This window comes from Chelonus insularis, unplaced genomic scaffold (assembly GCF_013357705.1).
Source record: "Chelonus insularis isolate UGA/USDA-ARS -01 unplaced genomic scaffold, ASM1335770v1 contig_272_pilon, whole genome shotgun sequence".
Classification (NCBI taxonomy): Eukaryota; Metazoa; Arthropoda; class Insecta; order Hymenoptera; family Braconidae; genus Chelonus; species Chelonus insularis.
In genome coordinates, this window is record NW_023276459.1 from 106,418 (window position 1) to 134,064 (window position 27,647).

Sequence of the window (27,647 nt, forward strand, 5' to 3'; positions counted from 1 at the left end):
TGAGATAGATGATATCTAAACAATGAAGTATTTAAGTAAAGACGTCACATTAGAGTGACGTAAAAAATATAGCACTAATAATGCGCACGAATACGCGCGACTGTTTGTTTTTTGTCTGTTTCAGTCCCCTCCCAAAGGTGCCACGATCCCTTATCGCCCTAAACCCCAAGTTGGTGGGCCAGTGATCCTGGCTGGTGGCCAAGCTTACACCATCCAGGGTAATTACGCGGTGCCCGCCCACTCGGACGTAAGTACAGTATTGCCATTGCCGGCATCCGCTGCCGGGCCTGCCCAACCCTCGCTGAACACCCAAACTCTTACCGCATCGCCATTCGCGGCTGCCCACCCTTCCTCACCTTTTGCTTCACACGGTCATCCGCTACTCCCGGCCCACCTCACCGGACCCCATCATCCGCTACACCCGAGCTCCTTACACGCCAGCGTGGCAGGCCTCGCCGACCCCCTGCTGAAGAGTGGACACTTGCAGGCAGCCCTCCCGCCCGCACTCGTGGCAGACGCCGTAAGTCTTTTGTTTTTCGTGATCCAATCCAACCCCCGTCACCCCTTACTCAACCCCAGCCCCACTTTCAACCCAGTGTTCCGTTCTCCAACTCATCCACATGAGACATTGACTAAGCTCCACTTAGATCTTAGTCACCGAAGACTGATACTCCCTGGTAAGAACTCCCGCTTATGACACGACTACCAGACTCACCTTTGCTAATTCACCCGGCACGGTGGTGGAATCAAGCCAATTTTTTACTTCACGTTGAAGCTCAGCACAAATTCACTGATGTTCTATTTTTTAGATTTACCCTTACATTAGATCAGTCATATTTAAGGGAAAGGAGAATAATGATAATGATGGGAAAATGTTTTTCAACAAATGATGAACGGATTTATTCAATTAATTCATATCCACACACACACACATCACTTGAAAACATACTTGGAATGATAATTAATCTGTAAAAAATGAAATGGATAATCGAAACTTGGTAGATCTGTGTTATTCTATAAACTATAATTATTCGGATACACACTGATTTTTACTCAGTTCTACTGTTACTGGTTTATTCATAGTCCAAGTCAATTAACAAAAAGTAAATTCATGTTTCGATAACCAACTATGCAATTAAAAAATTTGGGATATATTCATTGAACAGAAAAATTGACTCAAGTGACGAGGTATACATATTTTTTAATTATTCTACAAAAATAAAATATGTCGAATCTAAAATACATTTTTCCAAGCTGGTAGATATTTTTAATTATGTCTAAAATTTTATCAAGTCTTTAATTAAAAACTCTTATTTTTTTTGCCATTAGTAGTTCATTACATTCAAATTTTTCATTAATCTTTTTTTCGTGTCTAAATCCTAACTAATGTGAATTAATATGAGCTTCAACAAAGAGCAATGTAATAAAAAAATGAACAGTTTTATTTGCAAATGGAGTTGAATAAGTTAAAGGAAGCAATGGAAAGGTATTGTAATTGATGACTTCTTTGTCGTATGCATTTAATCAACGTCTTATCAATGCAGAGTTGGATAACTACTTATACTTTGAAATGATAAAATGTCACGAGGCGGGTTTTGCTTGACACTTGAATTTCCATGACTCCTGCCACCGTGTCCATTCAGTAGAACATATTCCCGGCGTGTACCTGAATGTTCCTAGATAAATATAACCATTTAATCCATTTTTCTTCCTGTCAGAACGTACATACTATTTCACCTACACCCACTATTATTACTTTCCATGTGCCTTGCAAAACTGCAGACAGACGCTAATACTCCTGGCTTGCCGCTTGAATTTTTCAAAGCTTAATAAGTTCTCTTTTTTAAAAATTATTTCAAATTTTTTTTAAAGAGGACTTTGAAAGGCTTTAACATCCTTTTATCTTCAAACGTACTTGTGAACTTGGATTGTAAAATTTTTTTAATGTAAAAATGATTAAATTTATCATTTTTTTTAAAGTCAAACGATGAAGAATCCAGTTCTACAAGAATCTTTTGAAGATTAATTTTATTTTCATTTTAGCATGGATACTAAATGGCTTCTTGAATGTTATTTCTTTTCTGCAAGTGTTTTGCTTGGAATAAATGTTCAAGTGCATGATTTGATTACTTTTGATTGTCTTTATTTTATTGTTTCTTTTATTCCGACAAAATTCAATTTATCTCGATGTGTCGTTATGGTGAAAAACAAAAAATAAATAAAAAATACAATTTAATTTTTTTCTTTTTAATCATTCATTATTTCTTCCGTTCGCGAAAGTTCAATTGCACTTTCGTGTGCACATAAAATTGCCCGGGAGATTGGATGAGTTCGTGGCCAAATATAATTACGTCGCTATCGGCTCACGAGTAACGTTGAATAGTTATTTGCTAATTAGCGACGCTTTTTGTACGACCCAGACGTCCAATGACGCAGGGGTAAATATACTCTCTTGGTTTTTCGTCCTATTTACAGTCTGAATTTGACTTGTGAAGCGCAATGGAATTGTGAATTGAATTCTTTTTATATTATTCTTCAAGTTTTATTGTCAACAAATGCGCCTATTTATACAATTATTTTTGTTCATTTTTATTTTTTATTGAAAATTTTCTATAATTTTTTTAACAAAGAATGCATGTGACAGTGGTAGAAAAATTGTAGGATACTCAACAAATCAACTATAATCTTGTTCTATTCTCGAAAGAAATTTCTATTGCTGATGGTAGATGAAAATTATCAACTGATTCTGGAATTGTAAACTGTCCAAGGATGCATGAGAATGAAAAAATATTAGGATCTTTTAGTTTCTATCACCTTTTTTTTTTTTACATTGAGAGAAAAAATTGTCAAAAAAGATGTGATTGATTAGAAGAGACTACGCCAAGTTAATGAAAAAATTTTTTGAAAAAAGTAATTAGTTTAATTGAAAATTGTCTCTCAATGTAAAAACCGCTTCGAAATCGCTTAAATCTTTTATTTATTTTCTTCGATTTTTATTTCGCCGGAAAAACTTTGATTTCTAACAAAATAAAACTTCCTTCATAATCCAATTATTAGATATTAAAATACTCTAAGACACTTGTGACATCAACTTTAAAGTTGAATTTTCTTTAATGAAAAATTTATTCTCTCAAGTTTTTCGAGTACTACTTCTTTTATTTCAACTTTTATTTTCTGTATCGTATCATTCCTTTTCGCAGTGACACTTGGGCATTACTACTCTTTAGTGGCTCTCGTTAGATGAAATAAACAGCATGGCTTATTCAGCACTTGACAAAAGAAAATTTTTTGATAAAAATAATAAAAAAGTTTTTTAGCAAGAGTTTGCGCGAGGGTGGGCTGCCCTTAAAATGTTCATGTTTTTTTTTTTATTTTAACAATAAGAAGATATTTTATATGTAAAAATAAGTTTATTATATACAGTGGACAGTGAGAAATGTACACAAATTAGATCGTTAATGTATTGTTGGTAAAATTAGACTAGAGTTTTCGCACAGAGATGAGTGAGAAATATGGCAAATCATTCGGAGAAATATTTATTTGTTGTTATTGTTATTATTCTAGTTAATTTTCTCCGGGGTTTTACTACATTTTGATATATTCATTTCTTTTTATTTTAAGTTGAACTTTAATATTCAAAAGATAAATAAAAAAAAAATGTATATTCTTCGTTTGGAAATGAAATATCTAGCAGTAGATCAAAATTCCACGCCTCTTTAATCTTTCATTTTGTCATTTTATATCATTCCGTCGCGTTCTCAAGTCAAAAGAGAAAAACATTTTTTCCTCCTTTACAAATATTTAAAAACCAAAGTAGAGATAAAAGAGGAAAGTCGTACCGGAGGGAATAGCTTGAATGAAATCTCGGCGTCGGTTTCTATCGTTCGTGATCTTTTTTCGCACGTCTTAAAAGTCTTCGAATAAAAAAAAGGAAGGAAAAAACGTTTATATTGAAATAAAATAAAGGAAAAAAATAAATTCAACTCTGATAGAAACAAGAAAAAATTCAACTTTTGTTATTTGAAAAAATCATGATCTCTCTATCTTGATATGTATATAGTATCCAATTTTCCGCTAATTTGATTGTGACAGTGAGAGAAGAATTTATTTTCAGTAAAAAAGTTGATTTAAATTGAATAAAATGTTGAACGCGTCTGTATAACCAATCAATTCAGTCTAATTTTTTTTTAACAAATTGACGTTCACTAATAATGAATAATTGCATGTTTATTTTGAAACTCTTAAGCAACGTTAAATATTTGCTGACGTATGTCAATTATTAGTTGGTAAACATTTAAAAATAATTTCAATCAAATTAAATTCTTCTCTAAATATTCTCCAGAATAAGTCACAAACTAAAATCATGATTTACTACCTTCATATTAATTTATTTAATTTATGAATATTTTAAATAATTCAACTAGATAGTTTGCATTCTATTGACAATCGATACAAAATATATCCAAGCTTTCTATTAGACGAATACAAAAGAGCAATTTTTCGTAATAAAAGAAATAAGAATATTGATAAAGAAATGAAAAGAATTTGTTCTCCGCATTGATGTTTTGCCAGTTGTTCTCCATTCCCAATTAATGAGTTTAGAAACAGGAAGTAAAAGACACTTAAATTTATTTTAAAAGTAGGTTTACTCGTCGCTGTTTCAGATGGGAAAACTTGGAAGTAATCCACTGGCTGGTCTTGCAGCCCTTGGTTTGGGAGGGCTAGCAGCTCCTGCTAATACTGGAGGATTAAATCCGGCTGGTAAGTAACAAAATTGGCATCGACTACATACTTACGCACAATACTTAATATAAGTTATGTACAAACTTTCAGCTCTGGCAGCTTTGGCCGGAAGTCAGCTGCGTACGAATCACACTAACAGACAACAGCCAGCAGCTAATAATCAGACACATGAAATGACTGTGCCAAATGAATTGATCGGCTGCATAATCGGCAAAGGGGGAACGAAAATCGCTGAAATTCGTCAAATCTCTGGAGCGATGATCAGGATCAGTAACTGTGAGGAGAGAGAGGGTGGAGCTACAGATCGGACGATCACAATCACTGGAAATCCAGATTCAGTTGCACTCGCGCAGTATCTCATCAATATGAGGTGAGTTTAATGGAAGGGATCGGCTCGATAGATAATTAACTAAAGCCCTATGAAAGGGAATAAATTATTCTGCAGATTTCCTCTCAGTTAATAACGCCAATAAAATGCACTATTTATAGAAAATAGTTGGCATTTTTGCAACTCTTTGATGTTTTACATGATTATGTTTTATGTTAATTTACTATATACATTTACATTTGCTCTTTTGAAGTTACAGTAGGATCCAAATTATTCATTTTAGGGCAAATATCATACGTACAAATTATGTTGATTTTACTTGATGTAAAACAAAGAAAATTATTGCTGAAATATTTTCAAAAGCTAAACCTTCAAAGTCTGCTTTCCAGAATCTTAATTATTCCATTTGTAATTTCACTCTTATGGCAATAGAGTGAGAATGTTAATTAAAAACAAATATTTTTCGTGCATATAACAATTTTTTTATGTTTTCATATACTTTCCAGTAATAGATTATTGAATTAGTTTACATTCTGATTATTATCAACATTTTTGTAGTTATTTTTTAAATTAAAACTTACAAAATACCAACGTAAATATAAATGAAAATATTGCATCAGTTGTTAGACGATAACTGATTGTTTTTTTATTCGATCCACAGGTGTACAAGTTTCAGTGTTAGAATTTTCATTTAAGCATTAAACATATATATTACATATCAAAGAGGGTTGAACATGGAGAATTATATATTATGCACCCTCAAAAGCACAAACTTCTTGCTCATGTACTGTAAAAGAAAACGTGTTGATGCAGTCAATCGTGATAAACTGTCAAAGTTATTTGACTAAGATGTAAATGTATATAGTATTTTGACTTTTGAATTGTTTAGAAAAAAAATATCAGAGGAAATTTGCATGTGATACTTGACAAACAAAAACGAGTATAAAAAGTTTATATTAATGTCATATCAAGGAATTTTCATGGTTGAATTTCACTTCGTATATATAATAGATGTATATGCATATATATTTTTATCTGTAACTCCTCTTATCATTTCTCATTGTGCATTCATACTCGGCGACTGAGGCAAACGTGTTCTGTGAAGCAATATGGTGGGATGTAGACGTATAAGTACCAAGATACGATTTTACTTCTATGAAAAAAAAAGATGAAAAAAACAAATTAAAAAGCGTACAAAAATTTGCAAACACTTGGAAATATCTGATTCGTCTTAATTAGTCTCAACATTTTGTTTATTTACAAGTTAATTTAAATATATCAGTGTCGAATAATTCAAGCTTGTTAAGAATAACACGTAAAGTAAAAGACGAAACAGAAAATCAAGTTCTTGATGGAAGTTTCGTGTCACGTCATGATGATTAGAGTTGAGATGGATTACATTTACTTTAGCTCCATCAAACAATTTGCATTTTGTGAAAGATAAGAATTGGTCAATGGTAAAAGCATCCTATCCAATGAATCATTATCTGAGTCCTCAAGACATCCAACCAAGAAGTCAAGAGATCTACAGAAATCTGGATTCCATGATTCTGGAGCATCTAATATCCAGTTGAGAGTACTTGAAATCGTGTTTCTAGGTTACTCTCTGATCTCTACTATACTAGAGTCGCCACTTCTACTATCACATCTCATATAACCATATCTAAAGCTTTTCAAAACCATGAGAAACGTTCGAGAAAATCTTGAAAATATTTTTATACACCAAAATCACACAATGCATAAAGATTTTATCACACATAAAATTTCCATATTTGCAGTTTTATAAAATGGAATGATAAAATCCAAACCCAATAACATTCCTAATATAATAAGTTTCATTTCATAACGTTCTTTAGTATGACTACTTTTGACATCCAAATATCAATAAAAATCAAATTCAAAACCTTTTTGAATAATAGCATTGATGCAATTTAAGTATTCACAATGTTCTATTGTACTTTTTTATTGCATTAATACACGAAATTTATTTTTAAAAAATTCACCAGTAACATAAAAGATGTTAAATATCGATATTATTCAAAAGTTTACAAGGTAAATGTTGAGGATAAAAAATATTTAAATTTAACATTCTGAATAAAAAAATCCATTTTACTCAATCATTGTGACGTACACGATGTAAAGAGGAGAATTGAGCAGGTGAGAACTTAGACATAAGGGTAGGATTCAAAAGAGGAAGGAAGAAATTTTTTCCTCTTTTTTTGATGGCATAAGAAAAAGATCCAGCTGCAAATGTAAACGAAAAGATGGGTCTCGTCATGTCCACTTCAATGGTGCTCCAAGGAGAGAAAGAAGAGGATGAATACGAAATTCATAATCCTTTGTTTCCAGGTCCTGTTTTCCAGGTCCAGTACCTTGAGATCCTGCAGAAAATCAACTCCGTTCTTTCTCAATATTTGTTCCCATTGCCGCTGGCTCTCCTTATTGTTTTAGCCGTAAAAGAAATTCTATTTTAAAGAAATGAGATTGTAATAACTATTCTTTTTTACCAACTAGCGATGATGTATTACAAAATCCTGTTTCCTTTAGTTATAAAATACGGACTTTGATTTTTTTTACAGAGACTCCTTTATCCTCAAAGGTGTTTCCCGTCCAAGAGGCTTTTAATGCTTTTGTAATATTATACGAACTTTTGTTGATATTTTTTTTTTTTTATTTAACGCTTTACTGTGTTATGTTTATCTTCTATTGTTGAATACCGATCAGCTGCAGTCATGTCGCGTTATTTTAGTTAACTAAATTGACATAATAAAAATATTTTGACATTGATTAAACTAATTTCCTCGGGTTCATTTTCTTGCATCGCAAAACTTTTTTTTTTTTTATAATTTTTATATTAAAACAGCTTCTCATGACGCAACTGATTGACTCACAAATTTTCCAGTTTCGCGACTCACAAAGGATTAAAAAAAATTCAAGAGGATAAAAATTGTGTATTAATCAACGCTTCAAGCATTAATTAACAAGATTTTGCACAGCATTTGATTTATTGGCCACATTTTAACCTCATCGTAATTTAAAGCAAAAAAAATTGTGTTCATGAATATCAAAGTTCATATACGTTTTTGAATATTTTTTTATTCTGGCAGTTCTTCATTGCTTTGGTTTTTTTCAGTTATTTTATTTCTCAATTTTTTTTTTTTTTCATACATTTTTATAATCTATTAAATATATTTTATTCCAGATTGTCACTGACATTAAACCACTGCAAAATAATTTTACGGAATGACCAATCCGTAGAAAAAAAAAAATTACACAGTTTATCATTAATCCTTGATAAATTTGTCTCGCCAAAATTTTTCATGTTATTTATATCGTATTTACATATTCATAATTTTTTAAAATTTAATTAAACAATTGCACTTTAGTCGCATGATTTGCACTCTGCTTTATGCAAATAAATTATAAAAATAATTAATTGACAATTAATTAACAAAAACTATTAATATCAACCGCTAATAAATCATTCATGTTAGCAGAGTGCACATTTTGCGTGATAATTATTTTAAATTTTAATCATCATTTAGAGTTTAACGAGGACACAGTTGTTACTTTTAATGCTTCTTTATAGATGAATAATCATTTTACTTAACATTAAATATACACATCTGCGTATTAATTAATTATAGTTGAGTACACACTGTGTCTTCGCTTAGCTCAATGCAATCGGCGAGGCATTTCCTTTTTTAACGCCATCGCGCACTAAGAGGCCTCCAATTACTATCAACAGCCTGGTCTTATTGCGCTGTGGATTACTCACACTTTGTAGTCTCGACCTTCACAGTATTACTTCCTGAACTGTATTTCCGAAAAAAACGAAAAAAAATTTTAATTAAATTACGGATATCGTTTTGCTTGAACCAAGACAAAATCAAGTATACTCTGACAGTCGAGTTTACAAAAGCACTCTTCCATAATATTCTTATATAATTTCTTTAATTTTTTGTCTCTTAATTATATAATTCATTACCCGTTCTCATTTCATTATTTTCAATCTCGACGTATAAGAAATGAAACGCAAAAATATGTTCCCACCCTCACCTTTTTACATTTGTGTCTTTTCCCCAGTGTCGAACTGCAGAAAGCTAACCTAGAGGCCCAAAATACCCAAACCCCTGGCAGCGGCACCACTCCCGGGGCATCCGGGGCCAGTGCTTCCCCTTCTACCACTACTACCACTGCCTCTCCCTTGGCCAGCGCAATCCCCTTGGCTCAGCTGCTAAGCAAGCCAGGAGCCCTCAACGCCCTATCTAGCTTGACTGCCCTTGGTGGGTTGACGGAATTACTCGGCGGCGCTGCTGGTGCAGCTGCTGCAACTCTACCTGTCCAGACAACTGGTGTGCATCGTTCTCACAAGACCTTCACACCTCGTCTACGAAGTCCTGGAACTCCTGGACCTACTGAGAGCGGGAAATTCAAATCGGAGAGGACCAAGTACAACCCTTATTGAGCGAGTGCGATTGTTGTTTGAGACGCACGCTTTTGTGAGGGATTTGAGGTGATGATGATGATAAGAATGATGATGATGATAAATGATGATAATAATAATTTCATAACAATGATGATAGAATCATTGCAGACTTAGATCTTAAGAGACAAACAAAATCAGAATGAAACGTACTCTGAGTTTCTTCTAGATCTTTTTTTTTATATATATAAAAATGTAAATCATTTTTATAGATTTTTGCGAATGTTTCTGATATAATTATGATGGATACTGTTGGTGGATTAGTATGGGACTGTATCGTGTGAACTAGCTTAAATCTAGTGATGTTTTGTATTATTTCTTTATAAATTATGTTCGTTTTTTGACTTTATACGACGACTTGAGAAGCTTTGTAGTACTATATGTTATAGTACATTTTTTTATATCTTTTTTTGTTATAATTCTGGATAATAGAGAAGCTCAGAGCGCGAGATCGTAAGAGGAGAAATGTTTTTTTACATATTCTTATTATCATTACTATGGATTATATTGTAATATTTACCTACGTACACAAGAAAAAGAAAATTCAATAATTGTTATTATCTCTATAAAATACGACAGTAGTGAGAAAACAAGTCTGTATCTAGATATATAGAGGCATCATAAATCGCGAAGAATTTTTGTTAACTATTGTACGTCTTTGCTTTGGATTAAATCGCATAAGGATACGAGAAAAATCATTTTTTTGTCATAAGTCGCGAGTGAAAAAGTGAGAGAAACTTGAAGAACATAGAAACAGATAACAAAGAAATGAAGTGAGAATAAATTAACTAATTTTGGATCGTGTATTTTCAATAAACAGTCATGTAATTAATAATTAATCGAATATAAAATAATGCTAAAACACATAATAAATCGCAAAAGGTGGCGGATTTTTTCGATAATTTTTTGATGAATCGTATACCAATTGAATAATTTATTCATACAGAAGTAAAGTGTATTGTAATCATGTTTATCTTAATAATCTAGTTTGAACTGAATTATAATGTATAAAAAAAAATAAAACCACAAAATGAAACATGTGAATATGTGGTTTAAATTCTAATAGAGTTAAATGCTCAAGATTAAACTCGCGAAAAGTCCGCCACCGGAAGTGGAAATTGGCGAGCTTATATCATTACACAACAGAGACGCCTTTACTTATGTGACGTTGGTGAGTGTTATATTAATTAAGATTTAAGTTGATATACATCTAAGCTTATATATAAAGTATGTATAGTGTCATAATTAAAAAAAATAGAGCCTGGATATATGCATTTTTTTATGCAAACATTTGACACATTTAAGAAAAATTTCAAACTACACCGTTTTTCATAATAAAGCACAGATTTTAGGTAAATAAGGGTAAGAGAGAATTTTGTTTTTGATTTAAAAAATGTTTATTTGATCAAAATTATTTTTATGAAAAATATTTTAAAAAATTTTCAGTTTGTAATGTAAACTGTATATGAGGAAAATCTCTCGAACTCTAATCGATAATTAATTGCGTGCTCAACCTTAGTTTATGGATGTTCTGATTCATTAAAGAAAGCAAACACCGTTAAAATAAAAACGTTTATTTATCAAATTTTTTAGATCGATTTATAAAATGAAGTTAATTGAAAATGACAAATGACAAGGAAAAATAAACAAATATATTTAATAGAATTTTACTTAAAGATGAATTCAGTAGATTGAAGTAATGATTATTCTGATAAAATATTCATCAGTCTTTTTTTTAGAACTAAGTCTTAAATAAACAAGAATTTACTTCTTTAAAATAACATAAAAATAAAATAGGTGAAAAAGATGGTACACATTGTGTGCTTATCAAACACTTGGCTAACTTGTATCACTTTGTTGAATAAATCTAGGCGTGTTTAATACAAAATAAAAGAAACTCATTAAGGTTTCATACTCTGTTACTTTGGTCTACCTTGACATATTCGTTAAAAATTTTTTTAATTTGTATACATGTTATTTTTTAATTTATATTTTTTTCTTACTTTAATTTATCTTATTGAAATTCATTGTGAGCGTGGATATTTCACATTGAGCGAACGTTTGGTTAAATTTTTTTATTTTCCAGAGCATTACCCTTCGTTTTATATTTTTTTCTTCATAATTATAGTTCATTTAACACGGCTGTAAGGATGTAAAAAATACGATAGTACGTTTTTGAATCACAAAACTTGGTGGAGAATTTTTTAAAAGTGAGCGAGAGAGAGAAAAAAGAAATTTTATAAGAGAGATATAGAAAGGATGTATCCATTCAACCAACTATGACCCAGGCTCCTGCCCATTTTCGGTAAGCACCATCCACTCCTCCGTAGTCCTCTTAATCTACTTGTCCCTTTTAACCGTTTTTTACTTCAACCTTTTTGTTTACTTCAATATTATCTATCAAAATATTTGTATAAATTATTTTCCTATAACTACTCTTCATTTATGTAATATATTGTCTTGTATATGTCTACCAGTATCGACTCTACAGACCTTTTCTTTTTCCTTCAAATTTCCTATTGTTTATTACCTGCAATCATGTTCAATAAGTTACAACTTTGAACAACTGTAGAGTCGATGTACATTACAACAAATTAATGTCAATGTAATATTTTATTAACGATAAATATTTATAAAAAATTTTGTGATACAATATTTAATCCTCATGGAAAAATAATATATTTTTAAAAATAAAATAATGTAGAAAAGATATTAAGCTACAATCTAAATTTTGTTTTCTTATATCAATTTATTTTATTTAAAAGAAGAATTAATTAGATAAGAAAATTTTTAAAATTTGGCTTTGAAATATTTTTTTATATTAATTTTATATAATGAAATATATTTAGTATTTTTTCACAGAGGAATGAACCTTCTCGCGACTGGTAGAATTTTTTTCTTTGTGTAAAACTGACTGGCTTGCAATCAGAACTGATAATAAAATAAATTTTGTTTCAGGATATCGATAGAGACTTCAGGAATGCCAATTCCCGCGTATCACTACATTGCTCCGAATCATATCGTCAAGTCTCCGATTCACTAAAATCAGAGATTTAATTTAACTTCAGGCGGAAAGAAACGTGGGATGATATGGATTGGAGGAGAGACGTAAAGAACTATCGATATACGAAAATCTTCACAACGTGTAGAAGCCGAAAAAATAGAAGATAAAGAAGCTGTCAGTAACATTTTCGAGATGGGTTTTAAATCTCTGTTTAACCAATGTGCTTAATCGACAGTCTTCAGAAAAGACATTAACGCTACACAAACAAATCAACACTTTATTGTACACACGTTTATTGGATACACATGTCGTTCACTTCTCATGAAGGCTGAACGACAAACAAAAATAACACGGACCTGGGCACCGAAATTGTACAGGAAAAAACAGAAGAAATTAAGAGGTAACGCGTACATATATAAAAAAAAAACTTAATTATTAAATTAAATGTAAAAAAAAACAATTTATGGACATCGCAGCTGAAGCTGCTGCCGATTGGTAAAGGGAACAAGCCAAAGATACGTTAGTTTTCATTTTTATATTAAAAAAATGGGATAGTAAAATGAGGTGAAAGAATAATTATTATTATAATTATAATATAATTAATGAATGAAAATACTTAGACGTTGGTATTTTCTACATTGTCTGCGATTGAAAGATTGGGTGAGACGAGTGAACGAAATGAGAGTTAAATAAGTGAAGATAAGGATGGGTATGAATAAGTGTCAAGAAGAACAAACAATTCGGACAGACAGGGTTGACCGAGAGTTCTTGAAAGTAATAGAACTATTCTCGGCGTAATGACGCTTTTACTTCGACTTACCTTTCCATCTTGATTTTTTTCTCTCTATGACTCTAGTTCACACGTCTCGGATAAATTATAAACCATGTAAAAAGTAATAGACTCGGTAAAAAGTATAAGGAAGTAGGAGAGAAAGCGTATAATAATATTAATAAGATGGCAAAGTAATTGATTAATCAATTACTGTGGTGGTAATTAAATGTAGCAGCGTAGCTTTTGCATGCGAACTGGATACAAAATTATTTATTCAACGTAAATAATAGCGGAAGGAGGGGTGGATAATAAAAGCGAAAAAAATAGAAATGTTAGAGAAAAAAAGAGATAAGTAAAATGCCGAGACGTTTCTCTGGTATAAAACGAGATTATGACTCATAAAAAAAATGTATTTAGTCACTATAAAAACTCGTGAATTACCGGAGAACAACGCGTTGTACTTGACGTGCACTTTTAGTTAAAAAATGAGAAGGATTATAAAAATAATAATGATATATTGTAGCACTGATAATGATAATAATAATTATGCAAATTAATCGATAATTTTTTTTTTTAATCAGCTATAATCCAAAGTTAACGTAAAGTGCGACGCATTTGTTGATAAAACAAATAAATTATTACATGGAATATAAAATAATAATATATTATATATATTATATATACATATGAATTATATATTTATTATACGATAAAGAAATAAAATTAATTAGTAAAGATAGCGCTATATGGAAAATAAGAGTTCAAAGTGCGGTTCTATCCGATTAGAAAACGTCATTTATTGATTATAAAATTATTAAATCCCCCCTCCGTGATTTAAAAAAAAATTTTTTTTTTGACTTTTTAATAATTATTTTCTTATAAATAAATGTGTTTTTTAAATTAAAGTGATATTGATCACGATATCAATATATAATTATTATGTATTTAAACGCGACTGATATTCTTGATAAAGATAAGCAATTTAGTGATTCATTTTTATAGTGTTTACGCGTATCCATATCCGAGCGATTAGCTTTCAAGCGTGCAGACATCCTAGAAATACATATCCTTTATAAATACAAAAAAATTATGCTCGATTACTTACAATAACGTGCCAAGGTAAAAAAAAAAGTAAATATAATAATTTTAGAAAATTACAGAAAAAATGATACAAATAATCAGAAAGTATTATCAGAGCTTCCTTACTAAAATTTCTTCGATTTTGAATAAAATACTCGTCTCAGTGAAAAAAAGAAAAATTGATTACGTATTTTAAAATCAATTAAAAAATTCTGTGATTTTTTAGGCCTTCAAAAGGAAAATTTTTAATTATTGTTATTTCTTATTACAAAAGACCAAAGAGCGAGAAAAAGAGAGCGATTGTATATAATGATAATTATTCGTGTTGTTGTAAATATTTGTTGTAATATTGTTTTCGTTATTTATATTTTTCTACAAAATATAAGAAATGAGGGGGGAGGGGAAAAAAAATATAATAATGTGTCATATAAGTAATTTATTATAATGAATTTAAATTGATGCAAATTATCAATTGTTTATTTATTTATTATTTATTTATTTAATTAGTTATTTTTCATTCAATTGTTGTTAATTAACATATTGTTATGATAAGAATCTCTTGAATTAAATTCATGCTAATGAATGGAATAAAATTTCAATATTCAAATCAATCACTGAGGCGAGTATTTCATCATAAAGATTCATTTTCTTCCAAAATTTTTTGTTCTCCTGTTAACTACTATCGTCTTCTTGAAAAAATACAAAGATAAAATATCTTTTTTTAACTCTTCTATATTTTCATAGGATTTCAAAGCGCGTATATTCTTTCTTAATTGTACTAATGTAAATTCAAAAATTATAAATGCGATTGAAAATGTAATATCAGCCTCTACCGATATAAAATGGGTAAATGCAGCGAGATAATTATTTAAAAAAGAAAAAAAATAACAAAAAATAACTAATTAGTGAGAGACGCTACATGAGTGTGTATATCAACAATAAATATTGCTGTGATTAGAATTGGTTCTTTAGTAAGTAGTTAAGGGCGAATTTTGAAACTGTGAATGAAACTAAACATGCAAGGCTTTTAAAAGGTAGAGTGCATAAATGGTAATTCCGAATTACTTATTTAATAAAATCTAAATAATTTAAAATTATATGACTCTGTAATATTGGCTATTGATTCAATTAATCTTTGAATAAATAAATTCATCCACAACTTTTTTTACGTATTTATTGTACGTAATTTGATGAAAATAATAAAGGGCATTGTCGCTGAAAATCCAATGGATTTTTTTGTTAAATTTAATAAAAGAAAAATAGACAAAAGATTAAAATTCAATAGCCAATGAAAATTGTATCTTAAAAGCATATCTGGTTAAACATATGACAAGATTTACATACCAATATAATATAACAACTTTTCCCATCACTGAGAATCGCTATTATATTCTTACCGACTGTAATGAAGCAAAATGAAAATAAAATAATTAAAATAGTTATTTAATCCCACGCGTCGTCGATCGTGTCTCGTTTTAAATTAGCCATGCTAAGTCGTATGTTATCATTATCAACTATAATTAATAAAAAAACAATCTAAACAAATTAATAATTATAATAACAAGTAACAATAATTTTAAAAATATACAAACAATACATAATAATAATGTATTCTACGCTTCGCGTGTGCCACGGTGATAGTACTTAATCGCAAATATTCGAGAGGTGCCGAAAAAAAAATGTCATATTTAAATTTTTTTTGTAATGTAATGAGTTACTAAAAAAAAAGCGTGGAATGATGAGAAAAATTTAAGATAAATTAGGCACGAATAAATAGGACAGGGTCTCATTTTTTATTGGATAGTGTCAGGGTTTCGTGATTTTAATTTATAAACAATTTATTAGCTGTTCTAATTGTTAGAAAAGTTGAATAATTTTAAAAAAATAAAGTGTTGTAAATTTTAATTATTGTTAAATAATTTCATAACGACTGAATTAAACGACTTTGTGAAATTAATTGTCATTTTTCGACGTTGTCAGTGTTTCAATTTTCTTTCTAATGGATGGCAATCTACTGAAAAATAACTAGTTTTCACAGAATATCGGGTAGTGTCGTGCGATCTATTGTGACCTGGAGTAAAGCGAAAAAATAATTAAAACTTGAAAGAAAAGACAATTAAAGTATACCATTAAAGTAACAGTGAGATTAAAAAATAATAAATTTTACGCTGTATACCAGCATTATATCATTTTTCTTTTTCATGGAATTACTGCTTTAGGAGGGTATTAAAATATTAACATGGATCTGGTATGTCAAAGAGAAGAATAATAAAAAATCGAGCATACTAAGAGGAAAATGAGTAATGGATTAAAGAAATGAGATGGATAAAAAATAATAATAAAGCAGTGTTAACCGCGGGCTCAAAAAAATGTGCCAAGCGACGTGCCAAAGTCTTGTTTCCTCCAATTGAAACAGTGTTTGAATAAAATTCATGCAAACTTTGGAAATTAATCGAATGCAGCCGTAATAATAATTCTAAAGGGTATTCTACTTTTAATTCATTTCTTCAATTCAAGTTCAATGTTTTTTTACAGCTTTTTTATACATTTTATTATGTTAATGAAAAAAAATATTAAACAATAATATTTGATTTATCAACATAACGAATTGGTCTTTGTCTATTGTAGAAATATTCCTTTGACTTTGTTCTACTAACTTGATCGATTTGAAAAGTTGTTTTAAAACAGCCCATCTCTATTATTGTCCATTGCATGAAGTAGTCACCTTTCTATTGTCTTGTATAATCGCTGGTAAGCAAAGATAACACAATCTATCTGAGTTTCTATACACTCATCAGACTATAAGCAAAAGTTCTCCTGTGAGTTTGTGATAACGAAGCACTCGATTCAAAGACCTAAAGCGGATTATTCATGGATTAATCTTCAATAGTTTTCGAACTGATTAAAATTTATTGTTTGTTTCAATCATCAAATTTTTTAATAACTTTTATCTATTTGACACTTTGATTCAAGATAGAAAAATTTTTAATTGAATAAAAATTACTGCAAATGGATTATTATTCTTCTGCATCTCTCGTACTCTTTCTTTCTTTTATGCTATTCTTTCTTATATTTCTCTCCTTTGGCCAAAGCACTTACGTTATGAAGCCTTTATAAAACAGGGTCATAAACTTATGCGTTAATGTAAAAAAAAGTGAATAAAAATCATATTTTACATTGATATGAGAAGAAAAAAAATAATCTTAAAAAAAAGAATAAAGTAAATCTTGAAAAAAGAATAAAAATAAGAAAACTTGCTACTGAACTCAAAGTTCAGTTGTAGAAAAAAAGTTATCGAATTTACTTTGAACATTTTCTCTTCGTAATAATAATAATAATAATTATAAGAAGAATAAATGGAAAAAATGATTCTAGTGACTTATTATAAATAAAATGCTCTGTAATAGAAATAAATAAAGTTTGAATTGAGTTTAGTATTGTCACGTACCGCGTTTAAATTCCAAATATATCGCCGTGTTGTATGGCTAAAAAAAAGTACATTATTTCAGGGTAAAAGATTTTTTGTAAAATTGTCTCGTAAACGCAATATTTATGTAAAAACAAAGCGAGTAAAAGCCATGTATTAATCGTGGACAAATGAAAAAATTATACATTAAATGGATGTATGAGTGAATGACTTATGTAATATTAAATAACATAAAACTTCGAAAGAAAGAATTAAAGAGGGTGGTAGGCGCATGAAAAAAAAATTGTACGGAAGATTAAAAAGTGAGAATTTTTTGCAGGTATAAGCATAGGTATGATTATCATATAATAATTATCATTACTATAATAATTAAGCAGATAATTTATAATGAGTAATAATGAAAAGTTTAATGATAAATATGTATAACAAGTATAACAATAATTAATCAAGAAAATAAGTACACAGCTTTATAAAATCATGATTATATTGTTGATAGAAAAGGCTTACAAATAAAATGTAAACGTGATTATTCGGCTGGCGTGAAAGAGTGCTTATGTTATTTAGAAAAATATACAATACAAAGTTCATTAAATCTACATGTAATTGTCGTGAACATATCTAAGCTTTTTTTAATTAAATTTTTTTTATTCTGTTTTAATTAATTAATATAAATGTTCGTATAAATTTAAATAATGATGAAAAAAGATACGTTTACATATCCAACTATTTTGACAAATTGTTAGAATTTTTTTATGATAGACAATATTTTCTTTTCAATCATGGAGAAAAATATGTTTATTTAATTATTCTTATAGAAATCTACTAGTGATTTCTTCGGTCATCTGTTGACTGTAATTACCACGAGAAATGCTACTGCGACTATAATAATTCAATTTAAACAACCAAAAGAACAGCAAATATTTATCTAGCATATTTTCTGTGTTCCCTTGAATTTCCAGTACTTTAAATCAGAAAATCTAAACCCACTAAAAACTGTCTTCTAATCTAATTCATGCATTAGCCATCTTTATGAAAGCAAAAAAAAAATGAATGAAATTAATAAAAAAAATTTGTAATAATAAATTATCTAAAACAAAAAACATAAAAAATAAATTGTGATAAATGTAGAATGAAATGAACTTAAATAAAGGTAGGAAAGAAGAATAATAATGAATAATGCGTAAGGAAAAAATAATACAAAAAGTTACAAGAACAACTTCTAAAAAATACTCGGGGTCCAACATCCTCGAACGAATCATTATTATAAAATCATGATATATTTTGTATTTGCGCCGATGTGCAATTAATAATAATACTAAGACAGACAAGATAAAGATAACATAGAAAAGGAGAGAGGAAAAGTTTCTTTTAAGAGCAAATATTACAATTGTTGTCTATTTATAATTGATTGTATCTTCACTTTAGATAATATGTTGTTAATTAGTTGCCATGAGAAAATAAGCACTTTCAGAAAATTTACCTTTCAATATAACTTGAAATGCAAACATTTCCAGTGCTTTTTTCTTCAATTATTATTTGCTCAACATTCTTCTCTATTGAAGAATAAATAGTGAGGACAACAGAAATATCGTCTTCTTTTTCATTATAAATATTTGTTTATTTACTATATTTATAATCTTATTTTAATAACCCACATTTATCATGAGATTATTTATGAATTTTTTTTTATTGCTTTTTGTTTCAACAGAATAATTTAGTGATTCGTTCAATCGTGTTGTGCTCGATAATATTTAAAAGTGAAAATTATTGTAGATGTTGTGAGTCAAGAACATAAAAACAAATTTTTAATCTTGATATAAAAAAAGAACTATGAAATGAATGGGATAAATAACTTAATAAATAATTTGTAGGTTTATCGAGCTTCAAATAATGATATTAGAACTGCTGGCAATTAATTATATTCTTACTTTTTTTTAATGTGACTAATCTACCAATAAACTTTACCTATAATGTTTTTTTGTAGAATATTTATTCAAATAATTGTATATATAATCACTATTAATTCATCATTTATGTGAGGTAAAAAATGTAGAAATTAATTAATCATTTTTTTAATTATCGCCAAGATCGTGGAGTGAATAATAATCTCAGAAAATTATTTTAACAAATATTAATTACATTTAACAAACACGCGGGCTATTTACCCGACTTCTAAACGGGATCAAGATAATGAAAAAAAAATATGATTAAGAGATTCACAAGTACATTTTTTCTGATAATATGCATTCATACGTTCTCTTAGTGTTAACTTATTCGCAAGAATGACTAAATAACGCAATTAAGTGAAATAATAATTAATAAAGAATGAGAATAACGCTGACGGAGATTTACGAGAGAGATGGAATAACTAAATAAAACACTTAGATTAAAAAAATCACGGATTACTACCGCTCGATAGTGATTTAATGTTTGTAAGGGCAATAATATTGTAAATTTCGAGTACAGTGTATTTGAATGTGTAAGATGCATAAAAAGACAAATTTTTTTAGATATTGCACTATATAATATTTATTATTGTAAGGTAAAGAAAAAAAAGTATAATGATTAATAACTAATGAAAAAATAAAAACAGCCAGTGAATGTTCAATGAACTCTCTCGTGGCTCGCATTTCTTCCTCTCTTCACATAATTTGTGTGATTGCAAAAAGAAGAAAGCTAAAAATATCACGTGACTACCATAAAAATCATTTCTTATTTCTTCATTAGAAGATTATCTCGGAAAATAGAGTACATCATATGGTAGAAACGCGAAGCCACAAATATGCAATCGCCAATAATAATAATTCTTGATAAATACTAACAAATGGAAAGATAAATAAAAGAAAACGAAATATACGATTCTTTCTAAATGAAAAAAATAAAAATTTAAACACAATAAAAAAGTAAAACAAAATGTGAGAAAGAAGGAACAAAATTTCTAGTGTTTACATTACGATTGATAATTCTATTATTGCATATTATATTTATAATAATATTATTATTATTATTCTTATTATTATTGTCATTGTAATGTTTGTTTCCGTTATTAAAGTGTGTATATAGCAATACCATCTACATAAATTATCTTCTAACTTACTGAAGCCTTTAATTGAAAAATATCTACTACATGAAGTATATCTCTCTGCTAATTATAGTACCTATTATGATTGATATTTTAAAAAATCTTCAAAATAATATGCATATATAAACACATATATTTAATTTTGATAGTAATTAATAAAGACATACGAACGTTCTGAAATAAAAAAAAATGCATGAATTTAAATGATTTCTATTTTGTTCTACTTATTGATCAATCAACCAATTGTTATGATTAAAGTTATTTCAGCATCATGCATTTGTTTCAATTAATCTACAAAAGTAAGTATTTGAGTATCATCTAAGTCAAACTAGAGTAAATATAATGCGTAGCTGGATGTAATGCATAATAGCATAGTTATTATTGCGTTAAACTGTATTGAAGTCCAATGATAATAATAGTTATTTAATGATATATAATAACAATGCGAGACCAAATTTGATGTATAACGAATCATAAAAAGTACATTAACTTTATCTCTATTGATCTCAAAAGTTGTATAAATGAATTTAAGTTGATAAAATTTACCTAAATTTATTCTTAAAATGTCATCCTCCAAAATAATATTATTTTTCGTGGTAGCAGTTATTTGAGTAACTCATGCATTTGCTATCCTAATCAACAAGAGTAAGTACACTATTTAAGTGTTATTAATATTTATAATTAGATAAAAGTAGTTAGTAAGAATTTAGTTATTAATTTATATCATTCGAAATTGTTATATTTTTCATTAAGAAAAACTGAAATTTTATTCATAAAAAAAGCCCTCTTTTAGTAACTCTTTTCTGTCTTTAACCCATATAATGTTAATATAAAATAAATATTTGGATTGATGTAACAAATAAAAAAATATTAATGTTATAACATTGCATCAATTTCGTTACATAGTAATTGGTTACTTCTGAATATCTGTCGTACTACCCAATAACAGTAATTAAGTTAATTATTTTTCTCCATGTATGTTAAAGTAGTTCATAGATAATAGTCCCTTAATTGAAGACTACACTTGACTCATGAATAATTTAAATATTTGTCTATAAAGTTTTAATTTATAAACAAAAGAGAGCAGGTAAGCAAAGTTTATTGTTGTTTTTACATTGAGTAAAAAGTTAAAAGTGAAGACACGTTTACAAAAGTTACATATCAGTTTGTAAATTAATGATTATATTGACAATTATTTATATAATTGTTGCACTTGCTCTTCCTTCTCCCAAACGTAAGTGTAATTATGAAATATTGGCTATTATCATTTTTATTCATTCAATATATCTTATTCAGAAAAACGTGACTTCTTGGGTCTGCGATCACCTTAAGCCAAACAATTATTCTTTCATTGTATGTAATTTTTTCATGAAATAAATTGCTATGGGTTAGGCAGACAATTAACTTTAGAATATGAAAATGATTTTCTCCAATGATTATGCCTTAGGAGCAAAACATGTAAAAAAGTAATATCTTTATTCTTGAAAGTTTGAAATTTATCGCTTCCTTAATCCTTATCACACACCTTACTCAAAAACTTCTGTACAAATTTTGATGATATTCAGCATGACACTTACACCAAGTTTATCGCATAGTCTCGAGGGGGCTCTTATCAATAGCTAAAATTGATAGCTGAATATACCAACCTTTAAGTAAAAGTGGATAGATATTTAAAAATTTAAATGTACAGTAAATGTTCTTTGTTATTCTTCCTACACCTTGTTTTTCCACGAAGAATAAAATTTCACCTTAAATTAGCAAGGAAAGTCAGAGGAATAAATAAAGGAAATTTACTACCTCACAAATACCAAAGTGTATAAAAACTTCAGCCAACAAAGAGAAAGTATGTCTTTTATAAAATTAACGAAAACTTTTTAATTTCAATATAAAAACAAAATTATTAAATATCAATGATTTCTAATATTTCAAGGGTTAATAAATGCATTATACACGAGTATTGAAATTTTTTTATTCAAATTCTGAGAAGTATTTCAATATAGAAAAAGTATCAATCAAAAAATATCAAAAATCAATAACATTTCTCAGATTCTTTTTTTTCTTTAATATTCTTCAGCACCTTGGTCTTCTCCTTCAACTGAATCAGTTCCAACTTCTTCATAATCCTTTTCAAGAGCAGCAAGATCCTCTCGAGCTTCAGAAAACTCTCCTTCTTCCATACCCTCACCTACATACCAATGAACAAAGGCACGTTTGGCATACATAAGATCGAATTTATGATCAAGACGAGCCCAAGCTTCAGCAATGGCAGTGGTATTGGATAACATGCAAACTGCACGTTGAACTTTAGCAAGATCACCTCCAGGAACAACAGTTGGTGGTTGATAATTGATTCCGACTTTGAATCCAGTTGGACACCAGTCAACAAATTGGATTGTACGTTTAGTCTTAATAGTAGCAATAGCTGCATTGACATCTTTAGGTACAACGTCTCCTCTGTATAACATACAACAAGCCATGTACTTTCCCCGACGTGGATCGCATTTGACCATCTGATTAGCTGGCTCAAAGCAAGCATTTGTAATCTCTGCTACTGAAAGCTGCTCATGATAAGCCTTTTCAGCAGATATGACTGGAGCGTAAGTGACCAGAGGGAAATGAATACGTGGATAGGGTACCAAGTTAGTTTGGAACTCAGTAAGATCAACATTTAATGCTCCGTCAAAACGTAGAGATGCCGTGATTGAAGATACAATTTGGCCAATTAGTCTGTTTAGATTAGTGTATGTTGGACGTTCTATATCTAAATTTCTACGGCAGATGTCATAAATAGCTTCATTGTCCACCATAAAAGCACAATCTGAATGCTCCAGAGTTGTATGTGTTGTTAGAATTGAGTTGTAAGGTTCAACAACGGCAGTTGATACTTGAGGAGCTGGATAAATAGCGAATTCTAATTTAGATTTCTTTCCATAGTCGACAGAAAGTCGTTCCATAAGAAGAGAAGTAAATCCAGAGCCAGTGCCTCCTCCGAAGGAGTGAAAGATTAAAAATCCTTGAAGTCCAGTACATTGGTCAGCAAGTTTACGAATTCGATCGAGTACTAGGTCAACTATTTCTTTTCCAATTGTGTAATGACCTCGAGCATAATTATTCGCAGCGTCCTCTTTGCCAGTGATTAGTTGTTCAGGATGAAATAGTTGCCGGTAAGTTCCAGTACGGACTTCATCTAAATAAAAATTAAGAATTAACTAATGTTCATTTATTTAGTTAAAATTTAATAATAAACATTTGGAAAATAAATATTAATGATTCTTTTGTGCACGGTATTGTCTTTTCAACAATACTATTTGCATTTCAAAAAAATTTAATATAGTTTTTACATCCATTGTAACCTTGAAATTTATTACGCTCAGTTAACCATATAGTGAGTCAAGTTAAATCTCAGTTTAAAAAATAAAAATTTTAGTAGAGAACTTAAAACATTCTTTCAAGACTTGTTTATCTAGTACATAAAATAATAAAGTTATCAGTGTAAAAATACATATAATAATGAAAACTGTAGCATTAAATTTATTTTATCAAATGTTTTTTCATCACCAAATTCATTTATGGCGTTATATACTGCCGGCTAAAGTTAAACTTACCCACGACGGTTGGTTCCAAGTCAACAAATACAGCTCTTGGAACATGTTTCCCTGCTCCAGTTTCACTAAAAAAGGTGTTGAAACTGTCGTCTCCACCTCCTAGCAATTTATCTGATGGCATTTGGCCATCAGGTTGGATTCCATGTTCTAAACAATAGAGTTCCCAGCAAGCATTACCAATCTGGACTCCAGCTTGACCAACGTGGACTGAGATACATTCACGCTAGAAATAAAATTTTATTACAGTTTCTGATCTATAAAAATGAGTAAAAATGAGGACAAAATGAAAGATTTATAGTTGAAAGATATATTAAAGTCATAAACAGTGCAGTTATTACCATCACAGATTTATGGTACGATAATTAAAAAAGTACTTATTTCAAACAAAAAGTAGAAGGGTTTTATTAATTTAAAGAATTAATTTATAAAACTTACCATCTTGAATAGATTATCGTTTTTTAATCACAGGTACAAAATGTAAATTCTTAATGGAAAATTGAATTCCTCAAAAAAGCAAAAGATTACGTTAAGATGAAGCAGGCAATGAAGCTCCTCGAAACGTTCTCAGCGTTCTGATGTAGCCAGACATGATGGCAATACTTTATAGCCTCGGTTTCCCCACTTTCCTTTCTTCTATCGATCTCATTCTTATTAGTAAAAACTGCTGTTTGATTTAAGTGCTCACATCACGCTTTTAAAATTGACAAATTGAATTAAGCACGAACATTTCTGCTGAATTTCTTAATTTATTGAAAAGATAAAAAACAAATAATACCACATTCCCGTTCTATTAATAACTAGAGGTTTTATTTAATAAAAAGATATAATTGAATTTTATTTAACATATATCACACAAATTTAGAATCCTTATAACACCTAGAATACCTTTAGAAAATGAAATAAACGAATATCCTTCTTATTTCCGCTGCGTCGAGACAGTATCTAAAAATAGTAAAAAGGCGTGTGCATAATTTGCGTCCAACGAACCTTTTATCTCAGTGAAAATATATTCTTCATAAAGAATTCTTATTTAGAATAATACTTTATTTATTAAATATATTATTTACTATTCATAATTTGCTTAACTTGTAAAAATTGTTTGAATATTCCAATTTCTAGAGGATTCTTAGCACGTTCCTTAACGCATCTTTACAGTTAAACCAGCACTTTGATACGCTTCATGAAGACTCAGGCCAACAACCTAAGAAGTGAATGCCCTACGGACATTTTAACCTTGAAAAATATAAAATACTACAATAATTCATTTCTTTTGGTGAAAATAAATACTATTATTACTAATAAATATATAACTACATGGTTTACTGTCATTGAAATGACGTCAGACATTCTCAGTGAGTACCATTTACGGCGATGAAGTCAGACTCGCACCAACTGTGTTTTTTTTGCTCCACAGAAACCCACGCATGGCGAAACATGAAGTTTATGTATGTACTAAGACTTTAAAATCTACAATGAGACTTCCAGACAGCTACTAATCATGATAAAAGACTCACGACGACAATTAGACTATTATTTATCATTAACATTCTCATTTCTCTTGATAATTTTCTCTTTAAATTGATGAAAGATAATTTGTTACTAAAATGAACGTGTTTTTTTAAATACTTAAATACATTACGGGTACGTTCATGCTGTTTTTATATTACTTTCAATTGATCGCGAAATTTGGGACCAGCAAACGAGTCCTGCGGATGCAGTGGTTGCCATATATGGTTGGAGAAACCGTGACGACATCCAGGAGGAGAGTAGGCCGTTCAGTTTTACGCGTATTGGAGTCCTCGCCCACTGGGAATCATGATTCAATGACGCCGGAGAGTGTAGAGTAAATGAATGTGTACGGTGGAGAATAAGTACGGTATAAATTCATGTCCGACAACACTAAACATTCATTCCTGGTCTTTGTAGGTCAAAATAAAATGATGGATTGAAGAAACCTCGTTGCTGATGAATCATTTGTACGAAATAAATATTTATCTGAAAAAATTTAAATTTAATTTGAATTAATAAATTATTAATAACTTCAAAATATTGTTCTTATAATATATTACAAGAACGATTGATATAAATACAATTTAATAACCATCAGATTAAATCATCAGATAATTTTAATTTGGATTAGTTTTTAAAAATATCAGTAATTATTAGAGTAAGTTCCTAGATTGAAATTAAAATTGGTGATCTGGATCAGTTTATTGAGTTAAAAATCTTTTTTTGATATTTTTTTTATCTAACAAAGAGAATTTTTAAGAATCGGTTACGCTGTAATTACTTATGGGAGTTGGAGCATGACGGAAGAGATAAAATTCTTTGACTATCATAAACTATTGAGTTATTGACGTCATGCTACAAAATATCAATAATATATTTTTAACTTCATTTTAATTGAAAATATTTCCTTTTAATAATTGTATGATACAATTTATCAACAATCATGTTAATATACTTCTCATACCTCCAGTACCAGTATTTATCGAATCCTATGCTGGTATACATTCTTATAGGAGTCCAATTAGAATTATGTTCCAAAATAAAAATTTCTGGCACTAGATCAAATTGAGATATTTTATCTGAATTATGATAAAAAAAAAATACAAATTTGTTGAGGGGATAAAACTATGAGGGTAAAAGATAAAAAAAAAGTCTCTACCGTGACAATGTTTACAACATTGCCGTGACCAGGATTCGAACCTGGGTTACTACGGCCACAACGTAGGGTCCTAACCACTAGACGATCACGGCTACAAGAGACATATAGCTGTTGCTTTCAAAAAACTCACCATGCTAAAAATGGAAATAAAAAGAAAACTTCCAAATTTACGTACATGGAGATTCTCATGACTATTGAGTTAAATTTAATTGTTGGATTGACGTTTATTTTCATTTTGCAATGAATTATCAGTGGAAACTTTACCTAAATAGATCGGAAAATGCTGTATTATTGAAAAGCTTACATTAAATATTTAATACATAATGAAACATAGATGTTTACCTTGAAGATGGCATGCTTTTATAAATTAACATGGTATAACAATTATTGCAGAATATTCTCCTCTTTAGTACAAATCGTGTAATTAATTCAAGAATTAGATTATAGAATAA

The 27,647-nt window shown here is 29.4% G+C and overlaps 2 protein-coding genes and 1 non-coding gene across 11 annotated transcripts in view; 1 reads left to right on the forward strand and 2 right to left on the reverse strand.

Annotated features, from left to right (window-relative positions):
* Positions 1–13,647, forward strand: part of mub (poly(rC)-binding protein mub) — an 87,437-nt gene extending 73,790 nt beyond the window's left edge. For 3 of the 9 annotated variants that reach the window (XM_035080335.1, XM_035080341.1, XM_035080334.1), the window contains exons 5-9: positions 125–520; positions 4,665–4,761; positions 4,834–5,113; positions 9,158–11,862; positions 12,516–12,988. In XM_035080335.1, the coding sequence (XP_034936226.1) occupies positions 125–520; positions 4,665–4,761; positions 4,834–5,113; positions 9,158–9,539 (1,155 nt within the window). In that variant the 3' untranslated portion in view covers positions 9,540–11,862; positions 12,516–12,988. Of the gene's footprint in view, positions 1–124; positions 521–4,643; positions 4,762–4,815; positions 5,114–9,157; positions 11,863–12,515 lie in introns of all 9 variants that reach the window. The other 6 variants (XM_035080336.1, XM_035080339.1, XM_035080338.1 and 3 more) reach the window with 6 other exon arrangements.
* A 9,224-nt stretch (positions 13,648–22,871) lies between these two features.
* On the reverse strand, positions 22,872–25,124 carry LOC118065193 (tubulin alpha-1 chain-like). The gene is made up of 3 exons (XM_035080345.1): positions 24,963–25,124; positions 24,528–24,750; positions 22,872–24,109 (listed from the first exon to the last, which is right to left on the reverse strand). The coding sequence occupies exons 1-3, from the start codon at positions 24,963–24,965 to the stop codon at positions 22,983–22,985; spliced, it is 1,353 nt and encodes a 450-aa protein (XP_034936236.1). The 5' UTR covers positions 24,966–25,124; the 3' UTR covers positions 22,872–22,982.
* A 2,091-nt stretch (positions 25,125–27,215) lies between these two features.
* Positions 27,216–27,287, reverse strand: TRNAH-GUG (transfer RNA histidin (anticodon GUG)). The gene has a single exon. It is a non-coding gene; the product is annotated as a tRNA-His (tRNA).
* Positions 27,288–27,647: the final 360 nt, after the last annotated feature.